Below are 13,041 nucleotides of genomic sequence, written 5' to 3'. Positions count from 1 at the left end.
TTGGTTTTATTTTTAGAAAGTCTGAAAAAAGAAAGATCTGTAAACACTGATTTGTTTCGACAAATCGAATACCACCGCAGTCCAATTGATGATGTGGTTGTAATGGTTAATAGGAAAGGGGAGGTGCAAAAATTCTAGATTTGAAAGAAGTAAAGCAAGGGACCAAAATTCTTTAATTACAGATACAAGGCTAAAAGAAAATTCTATTGGAACTATTTTAAAAAGTATGACTTTTATAGCCGTTGTAAAGTGTAATAAAGTCTTATTCAGTGAACTCAATAATAAAAAAAAAGATAAATTATCTATCAATTGAGGGCATTAAAATTTTGAAAATGCTAAAATAGACACAAGACGAGGTTAATCAATTAAAGAAATTGCAGTAATTTTAAAAGATAGTGTTAAAAATTAAATTATTACACCAGTTATTAAAAGATATTTATTCTATGTGATAAAAATAAAAGTGAAAAATTCAGAAGGCAGCCATTTAACATTGACAAAAGCGTGACCGATAGATGCGATTAAACAATGAAATGGGTCTAATATTTCAAAAACAGCAAAAGTAATAATAATCGTGAGAAAACTGAGAATCGATGGTGTAAGAATAGTTTTGGCTCGCCCATATGTTCCAATGATACGACAGAAAAGCTTTAAAACATTATAGTCTGTGTATTTTCTGTAGGCGGTTCAAGGTCACATTTTCTACCTCGTTACTGGTTGTCTGGTACCAGTAAAGCGGCGGTCCCAAGATTGGTCCAGACGGCAGGCGGGCCACGCGTTCCCTTCTTGCGGTTTTCTGGGATGCTTTGATGCCTGTCTAGTTGGATAAACTGGATAAACATCAAAGCACCCCAGAAAACCGCAAGAGGGGTCGAAAGGGGAATACGTGGCCCGCCTGCCGTCCGGACCGGTCGTCGGACCGCCGCTTAACGCCGCAGAAAATGTAACCTTGAACCGCCTACAGAAAATACATAATACATAGCCCCATTCCCTCTTTACTTTTAGGGTCTTAGTTTTTTAATGAAATTAATTCTTCTAGATATCAAACTTTTTCCGAATCGTTCAAGGGATGTTGAATTATAACAGGTTCGAGAAAGGACAGATAGACATTCAATTGTATATTGTTACGAATTTGTAATCTTGCTTCTCAGCATAGTTTGTTCTAATGTAAGAAAGATAGTTTTACGGACAGCTCTGTTGGATGCTGACCGGGTCTCCCGGGATCAATGACCGATTTGCGATAAACTTGGAGACGAATTTAGCTACAAAATGCATGATTCTTGAATCTTCAAGAATTTTGGCGATAGAACCAACAGGAAATGAATTATAGCTACCCTTAGAAAATTTTCTATACTTTATCTCTGAAGCAATAAAAAGCCAGCAGGCCAAACTAGTCAATGATATAGTCAATCAGAGTAGTATAATAAGTCATTTGATCAGTCCAGCAAAGCACAAGTGTTGAGTGGAGCTCAAACAATTAGATGATTGAGCCGTGTGTAGAGTCTTGGAATCAAATACTGAAGCTGCATCGAATTGTGCTGAACAGCCATTTGTATATTAGTGAGCGGCAGTTGAGTAAAGCTAAAGCGAAAAAACAGTGGAGAATTACACACATTTGAAGAGACTTGAATAGCTAAGTGAAGTCTCCGTCTTCCTGCTGTCTGGTCGCTTTGTGTGCAACTGTATATTGCTTGAGTACGTTTCGGCTACGTGTTTGCCGTCTGTGTGTTCGTGTAAGCGAGTCGAATAAATGCTGTTGTTTGTTATCGAGACCTGCTGATTGTGTCACCATACATCCACTACATCGACCCCGTTGATGGTCATTAAATTTTCGGAATTTTGTGGATAGAGATTTTTGTAACAATTTGTTACCTCTGGTATCTACCGACATCAAACACAGGTTGCCACAAACAGACCCGTCCGTTTAGAAAGAAAATTTGTAGATAAAAGAAATCAAGGTAATAAGAGAATGCACCTACTTTTATAATGAAACTAGTTAAGTTCATTATTTAAGTAAATCCCCCAAGTGAACCTTAATACCCTTTCTAATGATCTTTTTATGTCGATTTATATATAAATATTTTTTATCAATATAACTGTTACTTATTCAGAAGTGATTGCGACAACGCATCGAAAATAAAATCATTACTTCAGAGAAATACAATGGGGTTAAGAAATGAACAATATCAAATGATTCAGAATATGAAACTTTGGACTGAATGAGAATTATGATGATCTACACAAATAAAATTTAAAACATTTTCTCAAGTGAAAATCAAAAAGTAAAGCTTTCAAAAACTTTATTAAAGACATAATTAATAATGTTTCGAAAGGAACATATCTTTTTCCTCAATATTACTAAATACTTAGTTTGTTTTTCAATTAATTAAAATTCTGATGGGAATTCTATCATACCTTTTTATTTCAAAAGTAATCATCTTAAGCGATAAGTTGGTTCACCGGAATTAATGCTTGCTAAAATTTTCAATTCAGTATTTTATATAATTTGGTCTCTTAATATTTTCTTCAATAAAATATTTTTAAGCTTCAAATTTTGATAACCATGTAACACATACTATAGCTTTAAATGGAAGAATAAGTAATCAAACTTGAATTAATGCAAAAACGTTTTCTTTTTTTAAATAGGAATACATAAAACAATCTTTCAGCATTGAAGTCTTATTTGGATTATAGAAAAATTTTTTACATAATGTATGCAATATCTCGAAAAAAAAAACAAATTCATTCATTAAAAATTTCTCTGGTTCACCATAAAATTCAATTTTTAGTTTTATTACCAAAAGTATTTAAGCATAAATAATCTTTTATTTTGTTTCAGTCAGTCAATAAATGTACTTCTGAAAAAATTGGAAAAACTAAATTTTAAACAATTTTTTGGTTCTGAAGAATAATATTCAATGAAATATTCTTGCCAATCCAACTTCTAAATAATAATAATGACAAAAACGCGTCTAAAACTAAATTATGAATATATCTATTTTAGGACAATCAAAAATTTCAGATTACTCAAGCTAAGGGAAACTCCGGATGCCTGATTTGCGTATTTTCTTTGAGACAGTCAATGGAGTGTCCTAAAATCGTACATTTTTTATAATATTTTCATAACACTACGTTTAAGTCGCAATAAAGTGGGCCTTTCTATATTCTTCAACAATATGATTTATAAACTCAAACTGCATAAAATAGTAGTCCCCACTTCATTTAGATAATTTCCCTAATATATATACGTGCCCAATATTTAATATTTAGAAATTAGGTTGGAATTGTTGGAAACCGACTAGAATGGATATCATGCATGTGTATATATCATCGTACATCACAAACACACACGATTTGTGCCTTAAATTCTACAGAATTTTTGAATTATATAAATATTTTAAAAGTTCACAGAAAACTTTTCTTGTTCCTATCTTTCTAGACAATATCATATTTTATGCTTATTTCATTTCTTATAGATACATGCTGAAAAATACACTTTTCTAGTTATAATTTGCAATAAGAACTTAATATTTTAGTTTGACTGTTTGTCAATTTGATGGCAACATGTTGAAATAAACAAATTTTTAACATGCATGCATAATGTGCTCGTGTGCATTAAATTTTATTATTTTGTGCGAAATAAATTGTTGAAAAATACATTTTAAATATTTCTTACTTGATTTAATATAGAAACTTAATTTATATGTTTAAAAAAATTGAAAAGATAACTTTTTTTGGTCTTTAAAATGATGTAAAAATAATTTTTTGTGCTCAAATATTTTCGGAAGTTATCGTAGAAAAAAGCTGTCATTTCGCTTAATTTTAGTTAATTAAAAATTTTTTTAAAAAATCGCCCCCAAGAGCACATTTTTATGTACATAACAAATCTGGTAGCTCTAGATCAAATGATCTGACCTGTAGTGAGCCAACACACACAAACACAAATTCATCTTATAAGTAAAGAAAAAGATAAAACTGTACACAGCAACTTTGCTAATGTATTGCAGAACTATACTTGAATTGAAAATATATTAAAATAGAATCCTTTTGCTATTAAACTACACATAAATACTTTATTATTAAACTGAAAATCTGTGCTTCAAATTTCCAAATGATACAACTGAACAAAAAAAAAAAAGAAAAGAAATAAGGGAACATCATAAAATAATTTTATTTAATATACAAAAATAAGTGCTTCAACAAATTTACTTATATACACTGACATAATGACTCATTTCACAGAAAGAAAACAAATATCTTCTAACACACAAATGAAACAAAACTCCACCACACTTGCAAAGACAGATAATACATCAATTACTTCAGATAAGACATATTTTTAATTTCATTATTAACTTATAAATAAATTCACAGATTATTTCCATATCTATAAATTATTGGTTAAATTTAAACTGATTCTATGTTCAATGACAAATTCATTTATGGAAGAAAAATATGGAATACATTTATTTTAGAAATAGTAAATAGAATTAATTGGCAAAAGGCAATAATATTTCAATCAAGTGAATATCCTTTTATTTCAGAATTTGATAAATATTATAATAAAAAGATATTCAAAATCATTTTTCAGTACTTAAAAACCATTTTATTTAAAAATTTCAATTTTCGTTTAAGTATTATTAAATGAATATCAGAGTGTTATAAAATCGAAGAATAGGTAGAACTATCTCCTGCCTAATCATTAAAAATTTATTTTTGAAAATAATGTATTTGATTTTATTATCAGAATTGCTATAAATTTTTAAAAAATCTATCAAGTTAAACTTGAATGCTTTATGTAAAATTCCTTACAATAAAAATATTGAAAATATTTAATATTATTAATGAAATATTGAAAAACTACATGGATGGAGCATGCTTTTATTAATATAAAAGGAAAAAAAATCGAAAAAACTGAGTATTTTTTAAATTGTAATATTTAAATAAATTAATAAAATACTTATTTAAAAACATGCTTATATTCTAAAAACACCATTTTTATTTTATTGGTATTTTAATGAATATATATATTTTTTTAAACTATACCCTTGAAATTCTGAAAATCATATGTGCTTTACACAAATATTTGCAAGTGAAACTAAATATTCCCTGATAGTGCATTCCAAAAGAAGTAAAATTATTAAAGTTTTCCACGCTCATTTTATGACATGATTTATCCGCAATTTTTTTTAAAAATTACAAAATTTAAAAATATACATATAATAAAACTGGCTTTATAAAATATATACAAATCTGACACACAAGATAATTGAGCAAAATTACACACAAATGGATTCCTTACACATTCTGAAATTTTTAGTAACATCAAAGCTACCAAATATCCATTCATTTTATACATAGTTGCAGAACTAACAGCAATCGACATGATAGATTTACAAAATCCTATGCAGAACAACTGTTATCCAAGATCACACTGATAGAAGATAGCATATGAAACTAAACCATGTTTGATTTGTTTCAGTTGATACCAACTATCTTCTGGAATCCTGTGCTGATTGAATGGCTGGCCATTGTACAAAAATGAATATTTCATTTGAATTTCTTGATTGATACAAAAATTACACAGCTGATTAAGAATTCCCCTACATCAAGATGATAATCCCTTTTGGTACAGCCGACCATTAGGTATGCTACCTAATGACCCTGCTAAGAGTTTCATAGGTATCATTTGATTCTTATCATACCTATAGCTGTCCGAAACACTGCTTTGATCACGAATACTTCGAGTTTGCTTAACTGGCGTTTTTACAAAAGAAGTCAAAATTGTTGGCGGCAGGGATGTTGTTGGAATTCTTCTTCCAACATCATTTAATGGTATATGTGTCCTTATTCCACTGTCCACAGAGCAAGTTCGAGGTTTGGGAATCTCTTCAACAACAGAGGTATGTGTTTGAATGCTATAATCCCAAGAAGAAGAACATGGTTTAGGGATTTCAGACCAATGAGGAACCTGGCTGGAATCAACATGCCAACTGATAGGTCGACCACTGTTGATAAGCAAGGCATCCAACCCATCACCATTGGGAAGAGAGGTTGTTCGGTTGAATCTTGTACGATCACTATTATTACCAAGATGCCTTTGTCTGGAACAGGTTGGAACAGTTTTGGGAAGCATGAGGAGAGAGCGATCATTGCAGAGTGCAGAGATCAGAGGAAGGTCAAGGTCTCGACTTCTTTGTCTCAGCTGGTGGATATCAAGAACGTCTGTTGGAGAAGACTGACCATTATGAATATCCTTTTCTTTTCCAGAGAGATGTGAGGATGTTACATGAGGGTTTTGACTCTTGGACTGCAAATTTTTTTAAAAAATTAATAAATAAAAAATATTTTGTTAAAAAGAGAAAGCATGATAATAAAGGAGAGAGTAAATAATCCTTGATAAGTTTCAAAGTAGTAAAAGAAAATTCTATACATTACACAATCTGATTAATAATTAATGTTACTAACCACTCCATTTAAACTATAAAAATGAGAATTTAATGTACTGAAATAAGATAATTAGTTGAGAAATATTAAAAAATATCCAATAAAGAAATTTCTCATTATAAATATATTTATATATTTTAACATTTTTCAAACAATTATATTTATTTTGGTGGCTTGTAACTGTTTAAAAGCCCAGCAATAAAAGGGATGTAATTGGAAAAAAGTAAAAAAGAAATCCACAATTGCGACACAAAATAATGCACAAAGGGAAGACATGCATAAAATATTAATTTAATCCTCAATTTTGCAAAAAATTATCAAAACTACAACCCAACTGTCTGATTACAAAATATTTATAAAAGTAATAGCATGCGACTTACTCAAGGGCACTTTAAGAAGTATAATATCAGGACAATTATAAATGCATGTATATAGAATAACAAATATGAGGGGAATGCTAGATCTTTTTTATATGCCTCATTAGCACATTTTAATAAACATTTCTTTAATGATCAATGGACCTTTGTGACACATCATGGACATAACACTTTTTTTTAAAAACAATCTTTTGCTGGCATAATTTAACTGATGTTTCATGATTTGCTTTTGAATGTTAGTGACATTGAACCACAAGCATCTTTAATTTGCATACAAGATTCAGATGTGGAAGAAATTTTTGAGACTTGTGATCACATTATTTCTCATGGGTATTTATCAATGCTTTTACAGTTTTGCCCAACAGGATGCGAAAGAACATACAACAGAGAGAGCCTTCCATTTTCTCTCTGTGGTTTATAAAAAATCCCAGTGTGAAAAATTGCAGTATTTTTTCTCTGTCAAAAGAGCAGAAACATTAAGAAATCTACCAAACAAACAAACAAACAAAAAGAAAAAAAAAAGAAAAAAAAAAAAAAACAGAAACCTACAGATAAATTGAAGAATTGTATTTTTGCATTAACCATGAATTAACATTTCATTAAGAATAGTCTATATAGATGATGTAATTTTTATTTTTTATCTTCATATTTCTGTAAATAAGAAACTATTTACACTATATTAATAAAGAATTATTTACATAGAATTAGTTAATTACAAGGAATTCTTACAAACAGATATTTGGAAGAAACATGCAAAACTGCTATAAATTACGGAACTCATAAATTAATAGTCTGTTCTTGACATTATAAAGAGAGACTTTGTTTCTTAAATTTCTATGTTGGCCTTTCAAATACAAATTTTTGAAATCTCATATTACCAATGATACTCTCAGAGAAATAAAGAAACTGAATACCTTTAAAATGTAATATATATATATAAATGAAGCCAAATATTAATTCTACAGAATTATTATTCAAATATACAACATCAACTAGTATTTAATAAAGGTTTTAATTTTATAAAAAAAATAACCAATTTTTATTTAAAAGTTAAAGCTATCTACATATTTCTTATATTTCATTTAATATGTTTTATTAATACAACATAACAGAAATATGATTATTTAATAGGTATCGTGACTTAGCGACCCTAGTGCCTGTCTTAGAAGACATCATGAGGGCAAAATTTTAATATGTTATGTATTAAGGAGAAAAATGAAAGGGGGAAAAAAATATGTAATCTCATGCCCTGGGTGACAGTTGTTCTCTTTATGCCAGTGAATCGACAAACATTGAGGGGGTAAAAAAAGTTTGCATTGTTTCTTTAATAAATATCAATTTATAAAGCACTAAATCATATTGGATATAAATTTCATTTAGTAATTTCAACATAATTTCAATATATTTATAATAAATAGGAAACTAAAAAACTAGCCACACAGCCCAAATTTTGACCACTCTTATTTAATTTCAATACCCATGATATTTATATATATATCATCAATGATTGTCTGCCCAACATTTTTAAGAGATAATGAGGAGTAATAAAAATTTGATACAATCCCAAACTTCCACAGCCGGACTGATTTTACACCTTAGCTAATTAATAAGAACGCTTGCTCTACATTTCTTGTGCAAATATAATTCAGAATAGTACTTTCACTTGGTGTGAAAAAATGTAGTTCATCAAATTCAGTTGGCATGAATAATTTAAGGCTATTAACACAGTGAACGATAAGCTAGTTGTCAAAGGAACTTGTGAATATAAATTTAAACTCCCTTAACATAATTGTAATAGTACAATTTGTCACATTTTTTCTTGTTCAAAGGATATTTTTCAAAAATTAAGAAATCCATTATTTATTTTTAGAAACACATGAACACTTAACTGATTAGTCTTATATAACCCTTATAACAAAATATATTGGTTTTATTTGACGCTTTTGTTATAAAATCCAAAACCTAAACTATTTTTTAAACTAACAGACAATTTCTTTTCAAACTAGATTTTGTTATTTGGGACAAAGGATAATACATATTTACTAGTAAAATTTAACAAATTTTTAAAAATAATAAATAAATATAGTTAATTTGCATTTTCAATAATGAAACACTTGTATACTCCCAATTTTAACTTAGAATTTGCATGTTGTTGCACAAACAATTATATATTAGAAAATATATATCAAAATTTTTCTCTTTTCAATTTGAAAAAGAAAGGCAAATCTAAACTTAACTCTAGACATCTTGACAGAGAAATTCTTTCATAAATACACATATAAATTTTTGAGAGGAAAATAAAGGCAAAAGTTTTATGCAAAATTTATAACACAAACAGAAACAAACCTTATCTTTGTTAGCAGACGATGGAAAATGAGGATGTGGGCTGGAATCGACTTCTGAGGAGACAAATCCATTTACAATTTCATTTCTATATGCTGGTGGAGGAGGAATGCAGGGAAAATCTACTTCCCCTTCAGTCATCTCATTGCAAACATCTGGTAAAGATAGCTGACGACTTCTGGATTCAGATGCTGAAGTCTTCATGTTATTTTGAACATGCCCTTCCAAAACATTGAGACACATTTCACTACGGCTGTTGAGATTCCTCTGCAACCACCTCGTTTTCAAAGAAAGGACAGCATTTTCTAAGTGACTACGATCATTCAAAGGTGCATATAAGTTTGGTTCAGAACCACAAGCAAGGATGCGTCGCTCATCATACAATGACAAAGGCAGTCTCTGCTCACGGCTAAGTGATGAAACACCAATACGAGTTGCAGTCCGCCCATGCGATTGCTGGGAATTGGCAGTATACTGACGGTGAGGCTTTTGTGACGTGTTGAAAAGAACAGGATATTGCTTTGGATGTTGAGGAGAACAAACATTAAATGAAGGACTTCTTTTTACATCAATGAGTTTGTTACTAGAAGGTGCCTCAAGTGAAGATGTGGCATAGAATACGCTTCCTTGAGCATTGGTATTTGATGATGAAGAATATTGAATATTTCGTGAAATGTCTGACTTCTGAGTTACAGCATCATACACACTGGCTGTTTGGACATGTTTATCAACAAACGTGGATATGCACACTTTCTGCACTTTTTTTTCAGGCGAGTCCTTGAGAGGAAGCTCCTCAAAGGAGTCACATTTCACCCAATGATTGCCATCATTAGAACACCTTGAATTACTTCCTACTTTAAGGGTTGAGCTACTTGTAAGGGACAAAGAGCTGCAAGTACTATCTGTATTAGAGGTGCAACTACTTCGTGACATCAAGGTAGATGTTGGAGTGGTGTATTCACTATTAGATGTTGGACACCACAGCTGGCTGGAACTGCTACTGTCCACTACAGAAAGTAATAATTTTTGTTAAATGAAATTAACAATAACAATTTTACACAATGGAAAAGGTGATGGGAATATTTAAATTTTAGAAGTACACAAGTATCAATGCCATATATATTACAATAGAATACAAGAAAGAAACGTTTATTGCATTTAAAGTAAATAATTAGATACACTTTTCAGCAAGAGAATTAAAATTGTCATCCTTTCAGAAAATAAATATATATCAGCTAATAATAAAAGCATATAGGTGTCAGTCACCTATAGAGTGCCAATAAACACACATAACACAATAAATTTTAGAGCAATTTGGCAATAATTTAGCATTTTTCATCAATAATTTCTAGAAACATTTCAGGAAATTAGTATTATCTTCTCAATTATATTAGTTTAGTTGTCATCTACTTTTCCTATAATTCTAATAAATTTTTAAAAGATATTTTCATTCATAATTTACAACAATACTATTCATTGCTGCAATGAGATTTGGGTCATTATTATTATTTGCACGAGCCTTTAAATATGTGCTTCTGTTCATTGTTGAAAGTTAAATGTTTGTATATCTTTGTATGATTAATATTTCTTATAAAAATTTATAAACAGAGACATTTAAGATAATATATTAGCAAGTGTCTCAAATTATATACAAGAATATTGTTGTAAATCTTTAATTCTTATTGTTGGCATGTTTTAATTCAGTTAGCATTACATAGAACATAAAATATGCTGCATCTTTTTAATATTATAATTTCTTCAAAAGAACATTCAGGAAATCAATGAACAAAACAGTTGTAAGACTACAGAAAAACACAAGATAAAAAATTATTACAAAATTAATTTGTCAACAAAAGAACACAAAATTATACATAAGAAATTCAAATAAAATTTTTAAAAATTAGAAAGTTTAGTGAACAAATTGGTTATTGAAAGCAATTCATAAGTATACATAAGTAAGTGCAAACAATATTTTCTAGGGCGAAGGGGCGGGGGGGGGGAATAATCAAATTACTTTTTAGAGTTAAAGCCTATATCAAACTAATATTTTAATAACTACAAAGATGCAAATTGAAATTCGCACTCATTTAATAAATTCTCAAACATCAAATATCTTCCATAGTAATATATCTTGACATTGCCATAAATATTTAAAAATTTCTTATAATTTAAAAAACAAGTATTTAAAATTTTTAATTACATAAAACTGGTTCCAGATGGTAATTTTTGTCATCGTGAAACCAACACTAAAGCATTGAAGTTTGATACTAATATTTAACTAATTTAATATTATATGAACAACATTTATTATTTATACAACTGTGTTTAGCAATAACATTTTAATTTAGCAAAGATTGGTTTCCCACTAGATAAAATATGCCTTGCATACTTATGTAAAAAGCTAAGAAAGATCATGATGAAAAGCAGTGAAAATATTTAACTGTCATTTCTGAAAATGTTTATAAAAACAGTGTAGAACAAGCTTTTATTTTTATTTATCATTATCAGCATTTTTATTATTTTATATTGCAAAAAAAAAATTACCTGAATTAGGGTATGGTGTCAAGGAACGATCTGGAAGACATGGGATACTTTGGCTTTTATACTTGATATCTGATGAAAATTTACAACCATTAGTCAATGGTAGAACTTCCATGGAATGATGTGAGGAAACACTCTGGCCATCTGCAAAAACCAGTGTAGGAAAAGGAATTGTTAATAAATTTAAGTAAATAATTAAAGCAGCTTAATGAATAGGTAATCAAGCATAATTTTCACTGACATTTATACATAATAAATACTAATGATAATCCAATAAAACTTTCATTCCATTAAAATACAAATTTTCATATTTATTTCTCAATGACTTTAATTTAAGCAATAAATGGTGGGTGATACCTTTTTCCACTACTAAAAAGAATACGGAAGTTTATCTTTAAAATAAATAAAACTGCAAAACGTAAATTATTTACTATATTGTAAATCACTTAAGACTGATAGTATTTAATATATAGATTTTTTCAATTTATTTCCCACAAGAATGATCAATTTGTATAATTTCAAATCAAATATATAGTATAGATTGGAACAAATAAAATTCTAAATCTAATATCTTGAAAAAATGAGTTACTGATTAATGAGGATGTATTGCAAAAATTGTGAAAAGTCAAAAATTGCAAAAAAAATTGCAATAGTCAAAAATTGCAAAAAGTTTTAAGACATAAACCAAAACTTACTTTCTAAGCAGTTAGAATTATTCCACCCAGACATCTTCATATTCACAGGCTTCAAACTCTTTTCAACTGTAGCATTGTCTCCTGTCGCATTGAAATTGATGGTGCAATTTTCAACCTTGGATTTTATTAGTTTACTTTTCTGTAAAGTATTCTGCTTCTTTTCTCGAGCTTGATCAAATATGTCTGTATAGATATAAGCTTCTCTATATGGCTTTCCACCTAATAACAGAAATTCACTACAAATTAATAAAAATCAATGTCAGTCAAATTAGTGGTATTAATTGCAACACAAACTCCTCATTCTTCTTTAGAAAATGTAGTAATTATTGAATTATTTCACATAAATCTCTTCAACATCAATATGCAAACAATAAACAACAATTACATGAAGCACTGCAATAATCCACTTTCATAATACAAAAGAATTAATGTAAAAAAAAAAAAAAAAAAGAGGAGATGAATTTATTAAAATTGTATATAATGTTAAAATACTGACAAAATTTAATTAAAAATTTATTATTTATTAGTTACAAAATTTATTAAAATGAATAATAAAAATACACACAGAAAAAGACAATTCTTTCATTAGGTACCTTTAATAATGCAATAATTTTTTTTTTTAATTAACAAACCTTGAAGGG

The 13,041-nt window shown here is 28.9% G+C and overlaps 1 protein-coding gene across 2 annotated transcripts in view; it reads right to left on the bottom strand.

The window, feature by feature from the left end:
* Positions 1–4,151: 4,151 nt before the first annotated feature.
* LOC129984354 (uncharacterized) overlaps positions 4,152–13,041 on the bottom strand; it is a 96,093-nt gene continuing 87,203 nt past the window's right edge. For both annotated transcript variants that reach the window (XM_056094223.1, XM_056094222.1), the window contains exons 10-13: positions 12,401–12,619; positions 11,709–11,849; positions 9,168–10,171; positions 4,152–6,307 (exon numbers count right to left, since the gene is read on the bottom strand). In XM_056094223.1, coding sequence (XP_055950198.1) covers positions 5,606–6,307; positions 9,168–10,171; positions 11,709–11,849; positions 12,401–12,619 — 2,066 coding nt within the window. In that variant the 3' untranslated portion in view covers positions 4,152–5,605. The remainder of the gene's footprint in view (positions 6,308–9,167; positions 10,172–11,708; positions 11,850–12,400; positions 12,620–13,041) is intronic.

The sequence above is a fragment of the Argiope bruennichi genome, chromosome 9, assembly GCF_947563725.1.
Source record: "Argiope bruennichi chromosome 9, qqArgBrue1.1, whole genome shotgun sequence".
Classification (NCBI taxonomy): Eukaryota; Metazoa; Arthropoda; class Arachnida; order Araneae; family Araneidae; genus Argiope; species Argiope bruennichi.
This window is presented reverse-complemented; position numbering and strand designations above follow the sequence as displayed.